Source organism: Fistularia commersonii, chromosome 21, assembly GCF_037954325.1.
Source record: "Fistularia commersonii isolate RoL2024-O1a breed Wild chromosome 21, RoL_Fcom_v1.0, whole genome shotgun sequence".
Lineage (NCBI taxonomy): Eukaryota > Metazoa > Chordata > Actinopteri > Syngnathiformes > Fistulariidae > Fistularia > Fistularia commersonii.
In genome coordinates this window covers 2,328,465-2,348,842 of record NC_141304.1, presented here as the reverse complement: position 1 = coordinate 2,348,842, position 20,378 = coordinate 2,328,465, and the positions used below count along the sequence as shown (strand labels likewise).

The window sequence follows — 20,378 nt, the reverse complement described above, 5'->3', positions numbered from 1 at the left end:
AACAGTAATAGACAGTACAGGTAATAGAGCTGTTTATAATTAAAAAAAAAAAAAAAAAAAAAAATTGGAAGATGAGGGGGCGGGGCTACTGCTTTGAAGAGCACCGATTGGTTGACATGCCCGCAGGGCAGCTGGTGTGCATGATTGACAGCGGCGTCACCGCGGTAAGTGTGATGCTAGCTTTAGCGAGTGATTGACAGTTGCAGGAAAGTGATAAGGACACACACACACACACACACACACACACACACACACACACACACAAACACACACACGGTAGTAGAAGATTGGGGGCGGGGTCACTGCTATGAGGGACCCTGATTGGACGTCCCATCCAATCAGGGCCCCTGACACAGCACACACACACACACACACACACACACACACACACACACACACAGACACACATACACACACACAAATGTAAGTAGAAGAAATATTTTTATGAAAAAACATTCCTTTCTGGGGTGAGGGTGATGGGGTCAACGCCACGACACGCCCGGCGGGACGTCCAATCAGAGCGGAGCTGACTGGCGCCGCCCCCCCGGGGGCGAGCTAGTGCCATGATTGACAGGGGGAAAACCACCACGCCGACACACACACACACACACACACACACACAGACGGTATGTCAGCAGGGCGATCGAACCGGCGCCTCGGACGTTCGTCGGCGACTCCACCCTCCACCTTCTTGGATCTTCTACCATTACCTGCATTTTCGCGCATAAATATGTTTATTTATGCGTGTAAATGCTGTGAATATAAAATCCGGCGACGTGTGTTTCCCCGCCGCGGATCGATGGTTCCTCCCGCCGCCGAAAACCCCGCGGTACTTCCTGTTTCACTCACCTCCGCAGGCTGAGGAGCAGAAGGCAGAAGGTCAGCTGCAGGAAGGGGTGACTTTGTTTTTTTTTTTTTTTTCGTGTTGACGGCGGCGGGACTCACCGCAGTGCTGACTCATCTCCGAGCGGACGTACTGTCTGATCTCGTCTTCCTGATTTGGGACAGAAAAGGGCTTAGAAAAGGGCGCCGTCCGGCGTGTTTTGGTTGTGGCCGCGAAGCACCGACCGTCATGCCCGGTTCCCCGCGGTCTCCTTTGGCGCCGTCCAGACCCATCTCCCCCTGCGGCGTGGACAGGCGGCGGCCGTTCATGAGAAAGAGGGACTATTTTGCGTGGCGGAGGGACGGAGGATGGTCGATCGGGGTACCCACCTGCTCGCCACGCTCGCCAGGGATCCCCGGGATGCCACGGGGGCCCACCAGGGACGGGCCCGATGGACCACGCTCCCCCTGGAGGAAGAGACGAAGCAACTAACGGCATTAAAACACCATATTTGCGTTCTGAAACTGTCATATTATTCACAAATGATTGATTGACCGCACAACCCTCATGTCATTAACGTGTTATTAGCAAGTTAACGCATTATTAACATGTCATAAAGTGTCATTAACGTGTTATTACCATGTCATAACATGTATTAACTTGTCGTTAACATGTCATTGACATGTTAATGACATGTTAACATGTTATTAATGTGTTATTAATGCATTATGAACATGTTACACAGGTTATTGACTTGTTATTTGCATGTGAACATGTTATGAAAGGTTATGACCATGTTATCAATGTGTTAACATATGAACAGTTATGGCGGTGTCATGAACATGTTATGAAGTTATGACCATGCTACCAACATGTTAACACATTGATGACGTGTTAACATGTTATCGCATTGACACATTATAAGCGTGTCAATAGCTATTATAAACGTGCAACTAAAATTATGCTATTCACATATTATAACATCCTGAACACGTTAACATGTTATGAGCAGTTATGGCTGTGTTATAAACATGTTACAAACATGTTAGCATGTTATCAGTATGTAATGCACACAACATTGTGTCCCAACGGCATTAAAAACACTATATTTGTGTTCAGAAACTGTCATATTATTCACAAATGATTGATTGACCACACAACCCTCATGTCATTAACGTGTTATTACCATGTCATAACGTGTATAAACTTGTCGTTAACGTGTCATTGACATGTTAATGACATGTTAACATGTTATTAATGCATTATGAACATGTTAAACAGGTTATTGACTTGTAATTTGCATGTGAACATGTTATGAAGTTATGACCATGTTATCAACATGTTAACACATTGACGACGTGTTAACATGTTATCGCATTTAACACTTTATAAACGTGCCAATAGCTATTCTAAATGTGCAACTAAAATCATGCTATTCACATATTATAACATCCTGAACATGTTAACATGTTATGAGCAGTTATGGCTGTGTTATAAACATGTTATTAGCATGTTATCAGCATGTGATCTACATGATATTGTGCCCCAATGGTGTTGTTGTGTTATCAATGTTTGAACATGTTAACATGTGAAAATGTTATAGACGTGTTATTAGCTCGCTAATAGCTGTGCTAAACATGCTATTAACACAACATGTAAACACATTATGAGCATGCTATATGCTATATGAGCACGCTATAAACATGTTAACATGTCATGAATGCGTTATCAATGTATTAACATGTAATGTAATTTATCCCATTATTTATCCCATTAGTATTTTAGCATGTTACAGTATAACGAACATGTTAGTAACACACTGACACATGAACAAGTAAACATGAATGTGATGACTGTGTTATAAACACGTAATGTAATTAACAAATTATGAACATGTTCTGTTAAGGATATGAAAATGTTATTAGCGTGTCGTGGTGAAAGTGATTTTGACGGGTAACATCACGTGAATAAGGGGAACACGTCAGCTTCGTATGTTAGGCGGGTGACTTCCCGTGTTCGGGTAAACTATCGTTAGCTACTCGCTAATAAACCGGTTATCGATTCTGTCAGAGAAGATGCTTGTTTTTTTGCGGGTTTCTGTTTTGTTTTGGAGCGAAAAGACCGACTCACCTTCTGTCCCTGGAGCCCCTCGGGGCCTTTGACGCCGGCCGGGCCCTGGGGCCCCGTCAGGCCGGGGACCCCGTCCACGCCCCTGGGCCCCGGGGGGCCGGGCACGCCTGGCGGTCCCTGCGAACACGGCGCCGATTAGCATTTTCCACGTCGACGCGAACGCCAATCATCCGCGGAAACTCACCCGTTCACCCTTCTCTCCTTGGGTCCCTTTGGGTCCCCCGACGCCGTCGAAGCCGCGGTCGCCCTGTTTTACACATTTTTGCGAAAAAAAAACATCAATTTCAATCCAGCTGAACCGAGGCGGACGATTGGCTCACCTTCGGCCCGACCAGGCCTTCCTTCCCCGGCGTTCCAGGGGCGCCCGGAGGTCCCACGTCGCCCTGGAAACCACACAAACCTGAGGCAAAGGGCCGATCGGGCGCTCGCCGCCATCCCGCCCGTTGGATCTTACCTGTTCGCCTTTCCTCCCCGGCAACCCCGACCGCCCGCCGACACCACCGTCACCCTGGAAGTTTAAAAAAAAACAAAAAACAGACGCTCAGGTGGCAGTCACGCCGGATGGCGAGACGTCCCGACGCGGCCTCAACGCCACCTTGTCTCCTTTGGGTCCGTCCAATCCACACAGCCCCTTCGGTCCACGGTCACCCTGCACATAACCAATCGCAAGCAGGGAAAAAAAAGTGTAATAACAGTGTAATAACAGTGTAATAACAGTGCAATAACATTGTAATGTCTTTTTTCTAATGGCGCAAGCTAGTTCTGAGCTGACCCAGGGTTGCAGAAGCGCTCAATCCCGTGAATAATCGCCCGCGGACGCAGCCCACCTTGATCCCCTTGAGTCCGACGATCCCCAGCTCCCCTTTGTCCCCCTTGCGTCCCGACAGGCCGTCTTTTCCCGGCAGACCCTGTCGAAAAGACACAGATTTAGAATCCTCCGTCCGGGAGGCCGAAACGGGATCTAATGGGGAGTCGAGGACGCACCGATTCTCCGGGGACGCCGGGCTGGCCCGCCTCGCCCTGCGGGGACGACCAATCGGCAATCAGAAACAGAGGGCGGCACATCCTGCGCGTGATTGGTCGGCGAAGCGGCGGCGTTACTCACTTTCTGGCCGCCCGGGCCGCGGGCGCCGGGGAACCCGCTAGAACCACGTTCCCCAGGCTCACCTCTTAAACCCTGATGGAGATGAGGTCATTCGTCACGCTCTGTGTGTGTGTGTGTGTGTGTGTGTGTGTGTGTGTGTGTGTGGAACCTACCTGCTCCCCTGGGGGACCCTCTTGACCCTTCACCCCCTTTTCACCCTGCACACCCTTTGGACCTCTGTCACCCTATTTTTTTTTTTGTTTTGTTTTGTTTTTTTTTTTTGTTTTTTTTTTCAAAAAAAAAAAAGAAAAAAGTGAAAATAAATAAAATAAAATATAAATCCGTCACGTCGTGAGGCGTTCACTGACCTGCTCGCCCTTGTTGCCTTTCTCCCCGTCGGGACCGCCGACAAGCACCGTGTCACCCTGTGGAGGGGGAACAGTTGTGTGTGTTTTCACTATGTGTGTGTGTGAGTGTGTGTGTGTTATTTATGCTGCCTGATCACACGCCCTTTAACTTATTTCTTTATCAGATCCCTGCAATGGCACACGTTTCGTTTTGATCACGCTATCTTTATCAGTGTGTAATATCCGTGTTATTACACACCGATCGTGTAATAACCATGTTATTACACTCTGATAATATAATGACCATGTTATTACACAATGAAATGTAATGACTTATTACATAATGATGATAAGCCTATAATTAAATGTGTCATGAGATTCATCTGTGTTTTATCAATAGATAGCTTCGAATATGGGGCACATAAACGCGCACACACACACACACACACACACACACACACACACACACACACCTTATCTCCTTTTTCACCTTGCAGCCCGCCGTCTCCCTGTGAAGAAATCACAACATCTTACATGTGTCTCGAAGAATATGAGTGTGTGTGTGTGTGTGTGTGTGTGTACCTTACCTTCTCTCCACGAAGACCACGCGGCCCTTGGGAACCCTACACACACACACACACACACACACATCGTTTTGCATGTTTAACCTCTTCAAGCTGAGGGTAAAAGGGGATAAAAATGGCGGCGTGCAGCAGGGATGGGGGTGGGGCTCTTACGGTCGGCCCTCGCTCGCCGTCCACGCCGGCCCGGCCCTCCTCGCCCTGGAAACACGCCATCGTTATTACGCTCGATATCGTTAAGCGGCGGCGAGATCGGAGGACGGCGTCGTACCCGCGGTCCAGGGTCTCCTCGCTCGCCCCTGGCGCCCGGGACGCCGACTCCCACCTCCCCCTTTGGCGGGTCGGAAAACGAAAAAAGTTAGCGTCGAGTCGGCGGGCGGAGAAAACTTAAATATCTGGAAGGCTCACCTTGTCACCTTTGACCCCGTCGACGCCCGGAGACCCCTGGAAGGCACGCGGAACCCCGAGTTAGAAGCGAAGGGGGAATCCAATTTGGATAAACGGGGGGTTTGTACTCACCGCCAGCCCCGGGGGTCCAACGGCGCCCGGGGGCCCCGGGTTCCCGACCCGACCCGGAAACCCCTGCAGGCCCTGGAAGGCGGAGGAGGTTCAGGAGGAGTTCATAAGAGCGGGTTTGTTTGTTTGTTCGTCGGCGCGGTTTTCTACCCACCCGGTCCCCGGGGGGCCCCGGAGGGCCCGGCTCGCCGTTCTCGCCGTTCACGCCGCGCAGCCCGACGTCCCCCGCTTTCCCCGGTTGCCCCGGGGGGCCGGCCGACCCGGGGAGCCCCGGATCCCCCTGGGGAACCAGTCCGGATGTTAGCTCCCGCGGCGGGCCGACGGGGAAAACCTCAGCGGGGTCGGACTCACCTTCAGCCCCTGGGGGCCGACGCGACCCGGGGGCCCCGGCGGGCCCACGCCCTTCTCCCCCTGCGACGACACGGATTTCCGCAATCACGCCATCGGGAGCGGATTCGCCGGGGAAAAAAAATCGAGATGAGCGAGCTCACCTTGTCTCCTTTGGGCCCCGGAGGTCCCTGCGGCCCCTGGATTCACAGGAGAAAAGATGCTAATGCTAATGCTAACAATAGCGGTGCTGCCGTGTTAGCGATAGAAAGACAGGAAATGACGCGGAGGATGAAGAGGAACACTCACGTCTTCGCCCGGCTCCCCCGCTTCGCCGGCCACGCCCTAAACGGGACGACAGAAATGGCGACAAAGATGGCGTCCGTGTCAGGAAGCGGCGTTGGACGTAAAAACCGCCGCTGCCGGACGGCGATGCTCACCCGCTCTCCCTTCGATCCGGACGCGCCCTTGTCGCCCCGGACACCCTGTCGGATGAGAATTTAGCTTAGCTTTAAGCTGACTTTGACTCTGCTGTGATGTCATCAAAAAAGGGGCGGGGCTTGAGGCAGGGGTTTACCTTTTCCCCGGGGAGGCCTCTCTCTCCGGTTGCCCCCGGCAGCGTCTGACCCGGGAGGCCCTGCAAGGTGGGGGGTGTGGGGGGGGGCAGTTAGCTTAGCATCTGCCGCGGACTTTGACTGCTCCAGAGCAGGAGCGGAATTTACCTTATCTCCTCTGGGTCCAGGAGGTCCGAGGGTCACCTGACAGGAAGGAGAAACGGGGAATTATGGTATGCCAAAATAAAAGCCCCACCCCCAAATAACCAGACGGTCCAATCACAGCGACTCGAGAATAGCTTCCAACGCGCTAATGTTTTCCAGGGAAACGCTGTTAGCAAGCAGCTAACAGGAGCTTCGTTTTGAGAGTGAGCAAAATCACTAGCGCATACTACAAGCTAGCATGTTAGCAAAATGCATCATTCTTGGTGAACTTTTACGAATTGCAACTTATCCGACATCCCATAATTTACTGCCCCCACCTTCCCTGGGGGGCCGCTGTCTCCCTGCTCCCCTTTTAGGCCCACAACGCCCGGGGGTCCACTGATGCCCTGAGGAGCACAGTATGAACTGATGAAGCTTATGAACATTGACACACACACACACACACACACACACACTCCGAATCACACACACCTGCTTTCCCGGTAACCCTGGAATACCCTCTTTGCCCGGCACCCCATCTCTTCCAGGGACCCCAGGTTTACCTGCCTCGCCCTAGGGAAAGAACTGGCTCAGTCGGGCAACACATGGTACGCCCCGCCCCTCCCATTTTCGGGGGTTGGATTATTCCAAGACAGCTATTACACAGCTATTACACATTTATTCTACTATTACACAGTTATTACACAGTTATTACACATTTGGGTCAACGCGCCAAACATGGATGTGTAAAAAAAAAAAAAAACAGCGAGGAACATATCTCGTTTCTCGCTTTCGTACTCACCACCTGCCCTGACAGCCCCGGGGGCCCCTGGGGGCCCTGTGTGGGAGGCAAACAAAGCCCTGTCATTCGTCGCTTTGAAAAGGAAAAACGAAAAGCGCGATTGACGGAGCGACGCTCACCACGGCTCCCGGTGGGCCCGGCGGTCCAGGCAGACCTGTGCTCCCCTGGGCCCCGGGGGGGCCCTAAGGGGGGGAAGGGGGTGCACGTTTACTACACAATGCCATCGTCAGAGTGCGAGTGTGTGTGTGTGAGGCCATCACGTGATCTACCTGGACGCCGACTCCAGGCTCGCCTTGATTTCCCTAGAAAACATAAACATGCCAAGGCGGGAAATAATTATAACAATGATGATAATAATAATAATAATAATAATAATAAAAATACATAAATAAAATATTGAACCCACCTTGACGCCCAGTGGACCTGGAAGCCCTGTGGGGCCCATAGGACCCTGATGGACAAAGATATTATCACCATGGTGACCATTGCTGGACAGTGTGTGTGTGTGTGTGTGTGTGTGTGTGTGTGTGTGTGTGTGTGTGTGTGCGCGCGCACTCACTGTGGGACCTCTTATTCCCGGCTCCCCTGGATTTCCCTACAAGATAAAATGCAAATAAACCTCACGATTTATTATCATTAGCAGTGTGTAATGAATGTGTTATTACAGTATCATTATGTAATTACTCATTTATTACATAATGATAACTTTTTTTTTTTTTTTTACATTTAAACATGCATCATTTCAAGGATTTGATCAAGAAAAAAATGAAAAATGCGTGCTTTCAGACAACATGAATAACACACACACACACACACGTAATGGAAACACATTTAAACAAAGAAAATGACAAGCGCGAAATGGCAGGCCACGAGCACGGCTGCATGCACACACACACACACACACACACACACACACACACACACACACACACACACACACACACCATCAAACCTCCATCTCCTTTGATAAGTAATGCGTCAAGGTACCGGGAATGGATGTGTTTTTGTTCTGTGTCATGTAATCCATGTGGACCACACACACACACACACACACACACACACACACACACACACACACACACACACACACACACACACACACACCTAGACGCGGAGGAGTTAAGATGAGAGTTAAAGGGAGGGAAATTATATGCTCTGCATCCCGGATGATTACTTTACTTTACTTTAACGGCATTCTCCATTCACCTCCGTTGCCATGGGAACAAGCCCCCCCCCCCCACCCCCAAACCCGCCGAAGCCCAAGCACGCCAGTCTAGCAGCAGAGGAAACACCTACCGGTCTGCCTAGAACTCCTGGGAACCCAGGCATGCCCTGCAGGGTGAGGGGGGGCAGATGCAGGGGAGGGGGGGGCAGATGGGATCGAAAACACAGGCAACATATAAAAAAACACGGAGTTGGACGTGGAGGACAGGGAGCGAAGGGAAAGAGGGGAAGGGGGTCGCCATCCACGAGCAGCGAAGCTCCAGCCCGATGCGGGACGCTACAACCGGGGCCGGGCTACTCACGGCTTGTCCTGGAGGCCCGGCGGGCCCTCGGAGGCCCTGCTCCGGCGGCGGCGGCGAGGGGAGGAAAACGGCGTGAGTGAACGGGAAAGCGGTTTTTCTACATCCTCCCTGCAAGGGTGGCTAAATCCGGATGAGATAATCCGGGCTCGGCTAAGTCGGGGTTTAATCTAGGGGCGTTGCCGTGGGAAAGCCCCGCCCACCGGAACCTCCTCGCCACCTTGGGCCTCCGCTTGCGGCTCCAGATCGGACGCAGGGCGCTGCCGCTCTGCTAGCATCTCGCGGTCAACGGCGCTAAAACTGCTAAAAAGACCCTCTTGTTACATCAGCATGCAAAAGAAAGAGTCGCCGAGGACCTTCGGGAGGTACATCCAACAACTACGTCCGATTCTGAACAAAAAAATGTCACGTTAAAACATAGAACCCAACTGGAGGCTTATTACCGTTAATAACATTGTAATAAACGTGTTATTACTACAAATAACGCTAATTAGCCTCAAACTCTTACCGGTTTTCCGTCCAAACCGGGTTTGCCCGGCTCCCCGGGGCCTCCCTGAACCCAAAAAGAAAGAAAAAAAAAACACAAGGAGAAGGTCAACAATCGCACGGCGAGGAGCGGCGAAAATCATCGAGGCGGATCTCCCACCTGCGAGCCGTCTCGACCCTTTTCCCCGACCTCCCCTCTGTCTCCTTTGTCGCCACGGGACCCCTGGAAGCCCTGCCACAACCGACAGAACGTCATTAGTGGTACTGGAGCGAGATGTTTGTAGATGACACTGTGATATATAGTGAGAGCAGGGAGCAGGGTTGGATTCTACATATTTGTTCTTTGCAGTCTGTTACCCGTTCTCCCTTGACGCCCGGGGGTCCCCCGGTGCCGGCCTCTCCCTTCTGCCCGGCAAGTCCGGGTGGACCTCGACCGCCAGGCGCTCCGATCAGCACCGAGTCGGCAGACTCCCCCTACGAGGTGTAGAAAATCCAAAAAAGGAATCGCTATGAACAGGAAAGTCCGCTTCAGCGGGTGGGGAACCTCTGGTGAGCAGCCGGGTCACCTTTTCACCGCGTGGACCTGCAGGACCGACGGCGCCCACTTTACCCTGACGGGAGAAGGAGAAGGTTACCGGTTGTGATGGATACCTTGGAAGTCCTGCGGCTCGGAAGCACTCACCGCCTCTCCTCGGTCACCCTTCTCTCCTCTGTCACCCTGAAACAGATGGCATATTTAGAGAACTCCAAGAGTACCCTAAGAGAACTCCAAGAGTACCCTAAGAGAAATCCAAGAGTACCCTAACACAAATCCAAGAGTACCCTAAGAGAAATCCAAGAGTACCCTAAGAGAACTCCAAGAGTACTTCAAGAGAACTCCAACAGTACTTCAAGAGAACTCCAAGAGTACCCTAACACAAATCCAATAGTGCCCTAAGAGAACTCAAAAAGTACCCTAAGAGAACTTCATGAGTACCCTAAGAGAACTCTAAGACTACTTCAAGAGAACTCTAAGAGCACTCCAACTGCATTTTTCCTTGAAATAGAGCCGTTTTGTCCACCTTCTCCCCTGGCCGTCCGGACTCGCCCAGCTCCCCGGCTCGCCCTGGAACACCAGGTATCCCCGGCTTGCCCGGCTCCCCGGCCGGGCCTGCAGGTCCCTCGGGTCCCCGCTCCCCGATGGCTCGTCCGGTCGGCCCCACGGGTCCCGCAGGGCCGCGCTCCCCCTGATCCCCCTTTGCACCTCGGTCCCCCGAAGTCCCCCGGGAACCCTGGGGAACAGAGTTCTGCATGTTCCTCAAGAAGAACCAAGGGCATCCGGGTGAGAGGTTCCTCCCGTATCCCTTACGTCGGCACCGGACGGGCCCCTGGGGCCGGTCTCCCCTCGGTCGCCCTTGATGCCCTTCTCTGCCCTCTGCGGCACCACGGCGGATATCAGGTCCTTCTTGTCCATCACCATCTTCAGGTCGGCCACCTGAGTGGAGAGACATCGACGCAGCCTTGGTCACCCTTTTGCGCCTTGTGAGCTCGGGATAATGAGAAAGCGTTAGCTTTTCTGAGCATCTGTACAGAACAACATAAAACTCTTGTAATCTCCAGATAACGAGTACGTTTTCCCGCCATTTCCAGATGACAAGAAACTTTATCCAGGAAGTTACAATCTTCCAATAACCAGAGAGATAACAGGAGACAACAAGAACCTTTAGTGAGGCTAAAAGAATTTGTTGTATGTCAAAAAATCATGGGAAAATTAACGTCAATTAAGTCGATTATGTTTCTCGTGTTTTCGTGAAACTTAATTGACTTGAGTCGTTACCTTGAAAAAATTCAAAACACCCTTTACTGAGCTAACGAAAAACCGTATTGACTATGTTATCTAAAAAAGAAAAAAATAATTGGAAACCTCAAGATAACGAGTATATTTTCTCGTGATTTCCCGTTATTGACCATGTCGAGATCACGAGAAACTGTCAGCATCTTGAGATAACGAGTTAGCTTAGACCAGAATTGCACATTAAATATTTTTAAGGTTGTATTTCATCTCGAGATACTGACGGTCAGATCTAGAAATTCGTTTTTTCGTGATCTCATGGAAACGGCATCCTAGTTTTTTTTGTTCAGCAAAGTCACAAAATGTGCATATTTCCAGAAAATTAGAAACTTTATTGAGCATTTTGTTTTCTATCCCGAAAAACCGAGTCGTTATTTCAAGATAATGAGATAATTTCCATATAACTTCTTTGAACATGTCGGCTAAAGAGTTAATATTCTCTTTTTTTTGTGATAAACTTAATTGATCATATCGTTTCACAAATTAATTACCGACAATTAATCATCATTTCTTGTTTATCCATTAATTACATTAATTTTCCAGTGAGGGAAGGGAAAACTAAAATTTTTCTCACAATTTTGAAAAATTAGTTAGTTTTTCTTTTGATTTTGAGAGAACCAGAATATTTTTTTCTCCAGGAACCCAAAACAGGCTTTCTTGAGCTCAAGATAACCAGTTAATCATGAAATTAACTCAATTAATTTCTTTCGATCAGAAGATAATGATACTCGAATGTTTTAAAAGCAGATGGAACGTTCATCGGTCGCCCGTTTGCATGTTGTTATTACATGGTAATAATCATTTTGTACTAGTATACAATGTAATAATCATGTTAAGTTATTATTTCAAGGAAATAATCATGTTTTAAACTATGTACATGTTACACTCCATATAAGGGCATGTGTTATTATTACGAAGTAATGGCCCCATTTTTAAACACAAGCTAATAATCAGGTTATACATTGTATACAGAGAAATGATAATCTTACACTATGTAGAGATTAATAATCAGGTCATAAGTTATTGTAGGTTAATAATCATGTTCCACACTAAATACTGGGTAATAATCATGTTTTTATTACAATAAAATAATCATGTTACACTCCAAATAAAGTACTATGTGATAACTACGAGGTAATATGTAAATATTTCAAAGTAATAAACATGTTTTACACAATCTACAGGGTTATAATCAAGTTATACACCATATAAGGTAATAAGTTATTAAAGGTAATAATCACGTTATACTACATAATGTTGATGCAAGGTAATAATAATAATAATAATGTTATGCACTGTACAAGGTAATAATAATAATAATAATAATAATAATAATAATAATAATATTATGCACTGTACAAGGTAATAATAATAATAATAATGTTATGCACTGTACAAGGTAATGATAATAATAATAATAATAATGTTATGCACTGTGCACAGAGTAATAATCATGTTATACTCCTTATTTTATTATCAAGTAATAATCATGTTATACTCATATAAGGGGAACATGTTATTACTAGGTGTTAATCATGTTATTACAAGGTAATAATCATGTTATACGCTTTGTGGTTTAATAATTAAGTTAATACAAGTTAATAAAGAGTATAGGGCTTGGGTGACTGCCGAAGAGGAGTTTGGGTAAAATCAGCGGATACCTGAATGCCGAGGCCGGCGAGCGCTCGCTGCACGTCCTGCGGAGAAACCAGATTCAGAGGGTGACGGGGGGCGTCGGCCTCGGCGGGGGGATCTTCCGCCGCGGCGTCACGGAGCTCACCGCCGCCGTGCCCGGCTTCCCTGGAGCGCCGTCCTCCCCGGGGTCGCCCTGCCGACGGGACGCGGGTTACGGATGGTTTTCGGAAGCGACGGCGGACGGATGGAAAGGCACTTACGGCTTCGCCTTTGGGACCCGGCGACCCTCGCTCGCCCTGGAGGACACGGACACGCCGTCAGTACAGCGAAATAACACGGGGGGGAAAAAAGACGGAGGAGAGGAGCGTCTTACTCGGACTCCGGCGGCTCCTGGAATCCCGGGGACGCCCTGCGGAAAAGTTCCGGCGATTATAACCATCGCAAAAACACGCGTGGGGCGCTACGGGAGGCGGGGCTTAACCCGCTCACCTGTCAATCATAATGACGGCGCGGGGAAAGCACGCAACATTCTTGTTGACGTTTGTTAGCCGTTCGGCTAGTTAGCATATTAGCGGCGGTGTGATGTGTAGCTTGAGCGTGATACTGCTAAAGGGGGCGAAGGTCGTGCTAAACTCACGGGGGTTCCCGGGGGCCCCTGAGGGCCCGGAATGGCCGCCGCCGCCGCGCCTTTCACGTACAAAACCTGCAGGGAAAGAACCCAGGTGACTCCCGAGTGGCCATCTTTTCAAATCCGCCCCTACGGTTCCTATTCGGGGCGCACCTGTCCGGGGGGGCCCACGCTGCCGGGCACTCCGGGGGCCCCCTGGGGGCCGGCGGGCCCCGCTGGTCCGGATACACCCCTGTCTCCTTTCAGCCCGTCGCGTCCCTGAGAAGAGGAAGATATAAACTCCAATCAGGATGTTCATTTGCACAGGAAGCTGTCGCCGTGACGATGATGGGTTGACTGACATCTCTTCCAGCGGCGCCCGCTTCTCCTTTGTCGCCCTGAGGGAGGAAAGAAAATGGCGGCGTCAGCTCAGCGAGGAAACGCCACTTGACGGCGGAAACGGCGGCGGCGCCCACCTTTCTCCCGTCTTCGCCCGGCAAACCGTCTTCTCCCTGGAAACCAGACAAAGAAACGCCGTCACCGATTGGACAGAAGGTGGAGCGGCGGCGGAGCGGCGGCGAGGAGGGAGGGTTACCATCTTGCCCGGCGAGCCGGGTTTGCCATCTACGCCCGCTTTGCCCTGAAACAGGAAACACACAGCGGTAGAATCAGGGTGTGTGTGTGTGTGTGTCGGTGTGCATGTGTGTGTGTGTGTGCTCACATTGATGCCCGGTGGTCCTGGAGGCCCGGCGGCCCCCTGCAGGCCCGGTTCCCCTCGAAGCCCCGGCAAACCCTGGAGGGACGACCGAATCACGTAAAAAGGGGAAGAGGGGGCGGAGCCTAGAGATGGTTATTTAAATAAAACGATTAAAATAGGCGAGGAGTTGAACTCACGTCTCGGCCGGGGTCCCCCTGCTTCCCGGCGTCACCCTGAAAGAAACACAACGGCGGCTTAGCGTGAGTCCTGGTGCTTCACGCCGCTTTACGGCGCTTGGCGTGCGGACTCACCCTCTGACCCGGCGCTCCGGAGCCGCCGGGTTTGCCGTCCAGGCCGGGTCGGCCGTCGAGGCCGGACCCTCCCCGCTCACCCTGCGGCACAGACCGTCGTTAGGACACCTCATATTAGCCACGAGCTAATGCCGCTAATTGAGACACACGTTAGCGGAGGCCTCGTTGACAACGTCACCGTGACGACGCACTCATTTATGTATTTTTCCGGTAAATCTAAACACACGTTTTTGTGCTGAGCTAACTCGGCTAACGTGTTAGGATAGCCCGTGCGACAGCATCACATCTCCACCTTGATTTATGTATTTTTTTCGGTAAATCTAAACACGCTTTTGCGATGCGCTAACTCAGCTAACATGGCTAACACAGCTAACACATTAACACAGGCTTGACAGGGTCACCATTAGACGCACAGATTTATTTATTTTCCCCGTTAATCCAAACACATGTTTTTGCACTGAGCTAACATGGCTAACGAATTAGCATAAGGTCTTGTGACAGTGTCACCGTGACGACACACAGATTAATTTATTTTCCCAGTAAATCTAATCACACGTTTTCGCCAAAAAACATCTGCATAGGCTATGTGACAGCGTCACCCTGATGATGCACTAATTTTTGTATTTTTCTGGTAAATCTAAACACTTGTTTTTGTGCTGAGCTAACTCGGCTAACGTGTTAGTATAGCCCGTGCGACAGCGTCACCGTGATGATGCATTAATTTATGGTTTTTTTTTTTTTGGTAAATCTAAACACGTTTTTGCGATGCGCTAACTCAGCTAACATGGCTAACACAGCTAACAAATTAGCGCAGGCATGACAGGGTCACAATTAGACGTACAGATTTATTCAATTTCCCCGTTAATCTATTTTTTTAAATTTTATTTTACCTTTATTTTGTCAGGAAAAAAAGTTCCGTTGAGATTAAAAACCTCTTTTACATCTAAACACATGTTTTTGCACTGAGGTAACATGGCTAACACATTAGCATAAGGTCTTGTGACAGTGTCACCTTGACAACACGCTGACTTATGTATTTTTCGGCTATATTGAAACACGTGTTTTTGCGCTGAGCTAACTCTGCTAACACATTAGCATATCTCTTGTGACAGCATCACCATGATGATGCACTTATTTTTATATTTTCCCCTCAATCACAACATGTATTTTAGCTGAGCTAACTTGGCTAATACGGCTACATTAGCACAGGCCTCCTTGACAGCGTCACCGTGACGACGCACTGATATTTTTATTTTCCCGTCAATCGAAATATGTTTTTCCTCTGAGCTAAGTCGGCTAGCTTATGTAACGGTAGCGCATATGGATGTCGGACCTTCTCTCCGGGGGGGCCTCGCTCTCCGCTGTCGCCCTGGAAACGTCGAAAACCAGACATCGGTCAGACGGGAGTCCGGGGTGAACGGGTGAAAAAGGAAAAACAAAAACAACTCACCCTGGGGCCCGCCGACCCCCGCGGCCCCTCGGGCCCCTGTGGAGGAAGAAGAGGATTATGTCCCGCTGAGGTCGGAGGTCACATGGCGGCGGCGGCGGCGGCGCACTCACCCGCAGGCCTGGCACGCCGATGGCTCCCGCTTCTCCTTTCTGACCTTTACCCCCGTGCTCCCCGGGGTCACCGGCGTCGCCCTGGAAACCAAAAACCATCACGCGTCACAGCTCGTTCCGGAGCTCTCTGGCGCCCCCTGCTGGCCGGGAACCGCCACTGCACGCGACCCAGGTGGGGGGGGGAAACAAAACAAAACATGAAGATTGAAGAACCAGCAGGTGATGAAGAGCACTCACCTTCTCACCTCGGTCTCCTCTCTGCACACCCTCGAGGCCATCCTGCGGAGGACACACACACACACACACACACACTCCTCTCTCAGTCCTGGTATCCGGCGCATGGCTGATATTTCAGGGCGAAGCTCCAGGATTCAGGCAGGACTCACCACCTTCCCGGGTCCTGGAGGCCCCGGGGGGCCCTGGGGGGTGCAGGAGGAGGCGGGTGAGAACCTGCACACCAGCCGAAAACACACACAGGTCGAAAAAAGGAAGGCCGGCGACCCACCTGGACTCCTCTCTCCCCCCTCGGGCCTGGAGGTCCAGGGCTGCCCTAAGGTCAAACACAGATCCATCACCCTCCGCCTCCTCCTTCTCCTTCTCCTTCTCCTTCTAGCTAAGAAACCAGTGCCTCACGTTCCGTCCGTTCTCGCCGGGATCTCCCACGTCGCCCTTCTCCCCCGAACGACCCGGCTGGCCGGAGATTCCCTGGGAAAAAGAATAAAAAAGAAAAAAAACAAATGCTGGGAATAATGAACCCTCCTTACCAGCGGACGGCGTTTTTGGAAAAAGCTGAAGTGCGACGGGCGTCTTACCCTCAGTCCTCGCTCCCCCGGCTTCCCCGGCAAGCCTGACTCCCCCTTTTTTTCGAAAGAAAAAACAAAAATTAAAAATATTAGCACCTTAGCAGACAGCATCTGGGCAAAGTGATCCCTTCTGAGTTTAATTTCAAAACTGTTAAAAATAGACTTTTAAAAGATAAACCTACTGGGGTTCCTTCGTCGCCTTTTTCCCCGCGCTCGCCCTGGAAGACACAAACACACGGAGGAAACGGTCACGTCTGCACGGCGAGGAACCAGAAGGTGGAGAGATGGTGCGGGAGAGCACGGCGAGGAACAAGCAGGGCAGAAGAATGACTTTACCTTCTGTCGCGTCCTGGGAAAGTTAAGGAGAAGCAAGAAAAGAGGTTTTCAGAGAGCGGCGGCGGCGGCGGCGGCGGCGGCGGCTCCGACCTGCTTCCCCTGAAGGCCCGGCTTCCCTGGAGCTCCTGTGCGCCCGTTGTCGCCCCTTTCGCCCGGATCTCCTGCTTCCCCCTGGCGGCAAAGTTTCAAAAGGTGGATTTAGCGCGGCGGGAAAGGCGAGGAGCTGCTGAGATGGCGGCGGCGGCGGCGGCGGCGGCGGCTCACCTTCTCGCCCGGCTGCCCCCTGACGCCAGGAAGTCCCTAAAGAAAGAGGAAGTGGCTAAAAGGGGGCGGGGTTTGGCAAAAGGGGCGGGGCTTCCGTTCCGTTTCACTCACCGTCTCTCCGCGGTCCCCTTTGGCCCCGCCCACACCGGATCCCCCGGCCCCCGAGGGCCCCTGTGTCCAAAACCGGTGTCATTGGTATCCATGGCAACACACGCGCGCCCTCCCGTGCACTCACCCGCTCCCCTCTCGGCCCCGGCTCGCCGCGGTCCCCCTTCGGCCCCTCGGGGCCCGCCTGACCCCGCTCCCCCTGTGGACGGGAGGCGCGTTACCACGGCGACACAAGCAGAGGGGGAGGAGCTAGACAAAACGGCGGCGCCTTACCTGATCTCCTTTCTTTCCCGGGAAGCCTGGGAGCTAAAACGGCGAGGAGAGTGAGGTCAAGGTCGTGTCAAGGTCGGCGGAAACGTCACCGATTTCACTCACGCTTCTGCCGGGCTCCCCCCGTGCGCCATCGCTCCCCTGGAGGCGGCACAAGACACGCCGTTAGGAAGGTGACGGCGTGAGGAGGCGGAGTCAAGATGGCGGACGCTCACCTTCTCGCCCGGCGCTCCGCTCGTCCCGGACGATCCCTGGCGGGAAAGACGGGTCACTCATCGCCCGCCAGAAGCGGGTTCGGGTTTTTCGGCGCGGAAACACTCACCCTCGGCCCCGGCGCTCCCGGAGGGCCCGGTTTCCCCGGGTCGCCCTGGCAACGGCGGCGGGAAGCCATTACTCACGGGAAAAAAAAAAAACAATCGGACAGAGCGGGATGGACGACGGGGAACTCACCCTTTCCCCCGTTTCACCGGACGGGCCGCGCTCGCCCTGCGGGGTAGATGCAGATTAGCAACACACACACACACACACACACACACACACACACACACACACACTCACCCTGTCCCCCTGCGATCCAGGCTCGCCGGGTTGCCCTCGGTCGCCCTGTCAGGTAAAGGTGGCGCCGTCGCCGGATTAACTGGGTCGCCGGCCGGGAGTTTATTTTATTTAATCTGGAAAAAAAGTGTGGGTCTTACCTTGCTGCCCGCTTCCCCCGGGGCCCCGCGGGGACCCTGAAAAACACCGGGACGCGACGGTGAAACACACACACACACACACGCGCGCGCCCGTTTACAACCTCAGGTGATTTAATCCCGAGTTAATCCCGGATTAAGGGGGTCACCCACCCTGTCGCCGGGATCCCCGGCCCGTCCTGCCGCCCCTGGGGGCCCCGCGGAGCCTTCGCCCTGCGGACCAGAAGCTAACAGGTTAATTACACCGTAATTACACAGTAATTACGCTGTTACGACTTTAGCTCCGCCCCTTGAAATGATGTCATAGGCCGCTGATGGAGGAGGCGGAGCTTCAGATGCGCTGCATCCAATGGAATTTCATTCATTCATAAAATCATGATTTGACAAAGGGAGGGGGCGGGGCTTAACCTGGACGGGTCACCTGTCAATCACAGGCTCAGCTGTCAATCACTCTGGATGGAGAACATAGAAACCAATGAAGTGTGTGTGTGTGTGTGTGTGTGTGTGTATGTGTGTGTGTGTGTGCGTGTGTGTGTGTGTAAACTCAATCCCTCCGCCAGCAAACTATTATGGGATGGACGAGGGCAGAAGCCCCTCCTCCTCTCCGCTTCATCTTATATCCTTGAGTGATTCCACTTCCTTTTCTGCACACACACACACACAAACACACACACACACACACACACACACTCTCGGTCTCCACCTTGTCTCCTTTAGCGCCTGCCGTTCCCGTTTGCCCTTTCGGCCCGGTGGCCCCGGCGGGGCCCGGTGTGCCCTGGCGGCGGAAAAAAAGGCAATCAGCAAATGCAAAAATGGCGGACGGCGAGCGCGCTGGGAGGAGGAAGAGGTCGTTTCCTACCGGGACGCCCCTGTCGCCCTTCACCGCCACCCCGCTGCCGACGCCTGGGGGTCCCTGCCAGAGAGAGGAGGGAGGGGGCGATTATTCCGGGGAGGTTCCTGGGGACGTTACTGATGGCGTGACGGCGTGATGGCGTGACGGCGCCACTCACCCTCTCTCCTGGGCCGCCCTTGTCGCCCTGACGACAGAGAAAAATGGCGTCAGGATGGGATTTCGGGGTCCCCGAAATACAAACATCTCATTTGCCCCCCCCCCCCGTCCACAGGCGTTAATATTCATTTTGATTTTAAAACGGCGAGGAAAGAGGAAGTGGAGCCGCTCAGCGTCGCCCCCGTGTGGGCGCTTTGTGTTACTGCAACGGAATCACGACCAGCTAAATAACCCCCGCTTTTAATAGTAATTAAAGATAATTATAAGGTTAATTATTATTTCATCTTTAGCAAGTGAAAATGAAAGTAAAAAAAAAAAACAAAAAAAAACAACTTCCTGGTCTGAGTTCTAGCCCCGCCCCTTTCTGGTGCTAAATTGACCTCACACACACCTGGTTGTGTGTGTGTGTGTGTGTGCGCGCATAGGTGTGTGTATGTGTGTGTGTGTGTGCACAAAGGTGTGTGTGTGTGCGCGTGCACTTGAGCAGGAAACACATTTACAAGTAAACAACTAACGCCTCCCCAGTGACGCCGTTAGCTCGTTGCTAAGGAAGTTAGCGGGTTGGTTGTTAGCCTCCTGACCTTGATTGACAGCCCCGGCGTCCCCGGCAACCCCGGCCGCCCGTCCTGACCCGGCAGCCCGGACACACCGGGCGACCCTTTGACCCCGTCGGCGCCGGAGCGACCCGGGATCCCCTGATACACAGAAAGTACACTCAGTACTGCAAACTCAAAAATACAAATACTGCGATTGTATGCGACGGCTACTTACTCATCTCCTGGGACGCACACACACACACACACACACACAATCTTACCGGTATCCCCGGGGTTCCTGGATCCCCCTTCCGCCCCGGGACCCCCCCGCCGTGTATGGCCGGCTCCCCCTGGACAGGAAGTGGGCTACCATGAGCCGGGATTGGGCAAATAAGCGGAGGG

The 20,378-nt window shown here is 51.9% G+C and overlaps 1 protein-coding gene and 2 long non-coding RNA genes across 3 annotated transcripts in view; all 3 read right to left on the bottom strand.

The window, feature by feature from the left end:
* Nucleotides 1-440: 440 nt before the first annotated feature.
* Nucleotides 441-20,378, bottom strand: part of col7a1 (collagen, type VII, alpha 1) — a 30,553-nt gene continuing 10,615 nt past the window's right edge. The window contains exons 35-100 of the mRNA XM_086168926.1: nucleotides 20,258-20,326; nucleotides 20,022-20,135; nucleotides 19,442-19,468; nucleotides 19,291-19,344; nucleotides 19,135-19,206; nucleotides 18,585-18,644; nucleotides 18,435-18,470; nucleotides 17,743-17,775; nucleotides 17,597-17,668; nucleotides 16,944-16,979; nucleotides 15,959-16,039; nucleotides 15,849-15,884; nucleotides 15,732-15,767; nucleotides 14,399-14,479; nucleotides 14,285-14,320; nucleotides 14,112-14,183; nucleotides 13,986-14,030; nucleotides 13,867-13,902; nucleotides 13,753-13,788; nucleotides 13,565-13,669; nucleotides 13,421-13,486; nucleotides 13,157-13,192; nucleotides 13,044-13,079; nucleotides 12,929-12,976; nucleotides 12,810-12,845; nucleotides 10,666-10,791; nucleotides 10,379-10,588; nucleotides 10,000-10,035; nucleotides 9,884-9,928; nucleotides 9,675-9,791; nucleotides 9,478-9,549; nucleotides 9,340-9,384; nucleotides 8,605-8,640; nucleotides 7,868-7,903; nucleotides 7,715-7,759; nucleotides 7,578-7,610; nucleotides 7,428-7,490; nucleotides 7,309-7,344; nucleotides 6,999-7,079; nucleotides 6,845-6,913; nucleotides 6,531-6,566; nucleotides 6,386-6,445; nucleotides 6,249-6,293; nucleotides 6,118-6,153; nucleotides 5,973-6,008; nucleotides 5,833-5,892; nucleotides 5,636-5,761; nucleotides 5,485-5,556; nucleotides 5,374-5,409; nucleotides 5,237-5,296; nucleotides 5,122-5,166; nucleotides 4,972-5,007; nucleotides 4,858-4,893; nucleotides 4,406-4,462; nucleotides 4,211-4,282; nucleotides 4,059-4,130; nucleotides 3,938-3,973; nucleotides 3,781-3,861; nucleotides 3,549-3,602; nucleotides 3,408-3,461; nucleotides 3,274-3,336; nucleotides 3,138-3,200; nucleotides 2,954-3,070; nucleotides 1,213-1,290; nucleotides 1,069-1,122; nucleotides 441-994 (exon numbers count right to left, since the gene is read on the bottom strand). Of these exons, the coding sequence (XP_086025052.1) occupies nucleotides 881-994; nucleotides 1,069-1,122; nucleotides 1,213-1,290; nucleotides 2,954-3,070; nucleotides 3,138-3,200; nucleotides 3,274-3,336; nucleotides 3,408-3,461; nucleotides 3,549-3,602; nucleotides 3,781-3,861; nucleotides 3,938-3,973; nucleotides 4,059-4,130; nucleotides 4,211-4,282; nucleotides 4,406-4,462; nucleotides 4,858-4,893; nucleotides 4,972-5,007; nucleotides 5,122-5,166; nucleotides 5,237-5,296; nucleotides 5,374-5,409; nucleotides 5,485-5,556; nucleotides 5,636-5,761; nucleotides 5,833-5,892; nucleotides 5,973-6,008; nucleotides 6,118-6,153; nucleotides 6,249-6,293; nucleotides 6,386-6,445; nucleotides 6,531-6,566; nucleotides 6,845-6,913; nucleotides 6,999-7,079; nucleotides 7,309-7,344; nucleotides 7,428-7,490; nucleotides 7,578-7,610; nucleotides 7,715-7,759; nucleotides 7,868-7,903; nucleotides 8,605-8,640; nucleotides 9,340-9,384; nucleotides 9,478-9,549; nucleotides 9,675-9,791; nucleotides 9,884-9,928; nucleotides 10,000-10,035; nucleotides 10,379-10,588; nucleotides 10,666-10,791; nucleotides 12,810-12,845; nucleotides 12,929-12,976; nucleotides 13,044-13,079; nucleotides 13,157-13,192; nucleotides 13,421-13,486; nucleotides 13,565-13,669; nucleotides 13,753-13,788; nucleotides 13,867-13,902; nucleotides 13,986-14,030; nucleotides 14,112-14,183; nucleotides 14,285-14,320; nucleotides 14,399-14,479; nucleotides 15,732-15,767; nucleotides 15,849-15,884; nucleotides 15,959-16,039; nucleotides 16,944-16,979; nucleotides 17,597-17,668; nucleotides 17,743-17,775; nucleotides 18,435-18,470; nucleotides 18,585-18,644; nucleotides 19,135-19,206; nucleotides 19,291-19,344; nucleotides 19,442-19,468; nucleotides 20,022-20,135; nucleotides 20,258-20,326 (4,008 nt within the window). The 3' untranslated portion in view covers nucleotides 441-880. The remainder of the gene's footprint in view (nucleotides 995-1,068; nucleotides 1,123-1,212; nucleotides 1,291-2,953; nucleotides 3,071-3,137; nucleotides 3,201-3,273; nucleotides 3,337-3,407; nucleotides 3,462-3,548; nucleotides 3,603-3,780; nucleotides 3,862-3,937; nucleotides 3,974-4,058; nucleotides 4,131-4,210; nucleotides 4,283-4,405; nucleotides 4,463-4,857; nucleotides 4,894-4,971; nucleotides 5,008-5,121; nucleotides 5,167-5,236; nucleotides 5,297-5,373; nucleotides 5,410-5,484; nucleotides 5,557-5,635; nucleotides 5,762-5,832; nucleotides 5,893-5,972; nucleotides 6,009-6,117; nucleotides 6,154-6,248; nucleotides 6,294-6,385; nucleotides 6,446-6,530; nucleotides 6,567-6,844; nucleotides 6,914-6,998; nucleotides 7,080-7,308; nucleotides 7,345-7,427; nucleotides 7,491-7,577; nucleotides 7,611-7,714; nucleotides 7,760-7,867; nucleotides 7,904-8,604; nucleotides 8,641-9,339; nucleotides 9,385-9,477; nucleotides 9,550-9,674; nucleotides 9,792-9,883; nucleotides 9,929-9,999; nucleotides 10,036-10,378; nucleotides 10,589-10,665; nucleotides 10,792-12,809; nucleotides 12,846-12,928; nucleotides 12,977-13,043; nucleotides 13,080-13,156; nucleotides 13,193-13,420; nucleotides 13,487-13,564; nucleotides 13,670-13,752; nucleotides 13,789-13,866; nucleotides 13,903-13,985; nucleotides 14,031-14,111; nucleotides 14,184-14,284; nucleotides 14,321-14,398; nucleotides 14,480-15,731; nucleotides 15,768-15,848; nucleotides 15,885-15,958; nucleotides 16,040-16,943; nucleotides 16,980-17,596; nucleotides 17,669-17,742; nucleotides 17,776-18,434; nucleotides 18,471-18,584; nucleotides 18,645-19,134; nucleotides 19,207-19,290; nucleotides 19,345-19,441; nucleotides 19,469-20,021; nucleotides 20,136-20,257; nucleotides 20,327-20,378) is intronic.
* Nucleotides 16,344-16,815, bottom strand: LOC147222009 (uncharacterized). Its single transcript, XR_015107778.1, has 4 exons — nucleotides 16,771-16,815; nucleotides 16,592-16,663; nucleotides 16,464-16,508; nucleotides 16,344-16,377 (listed from the first exon to the last, which is right to left on the bottom strand). It is a non-coding gene; the product is annotated as an uncharacterized LOC147222009 (long non-coding RNA).
* Nucleotides 17,184-17,517, bottom strand: LOC147222008 (uncharacterized). Its single transcript, XR_015107779.1, has 3 exons — nucleotides 17,473-17,517; nucleotides 17,362-17,397; nucleotides 17,184-17,268 (listed from the first exon to the last, which is right to left on the bottom strand). It is a non-coding gene; the product is annotated as an uncharacterized LOC147222008 (long non-coding RNA).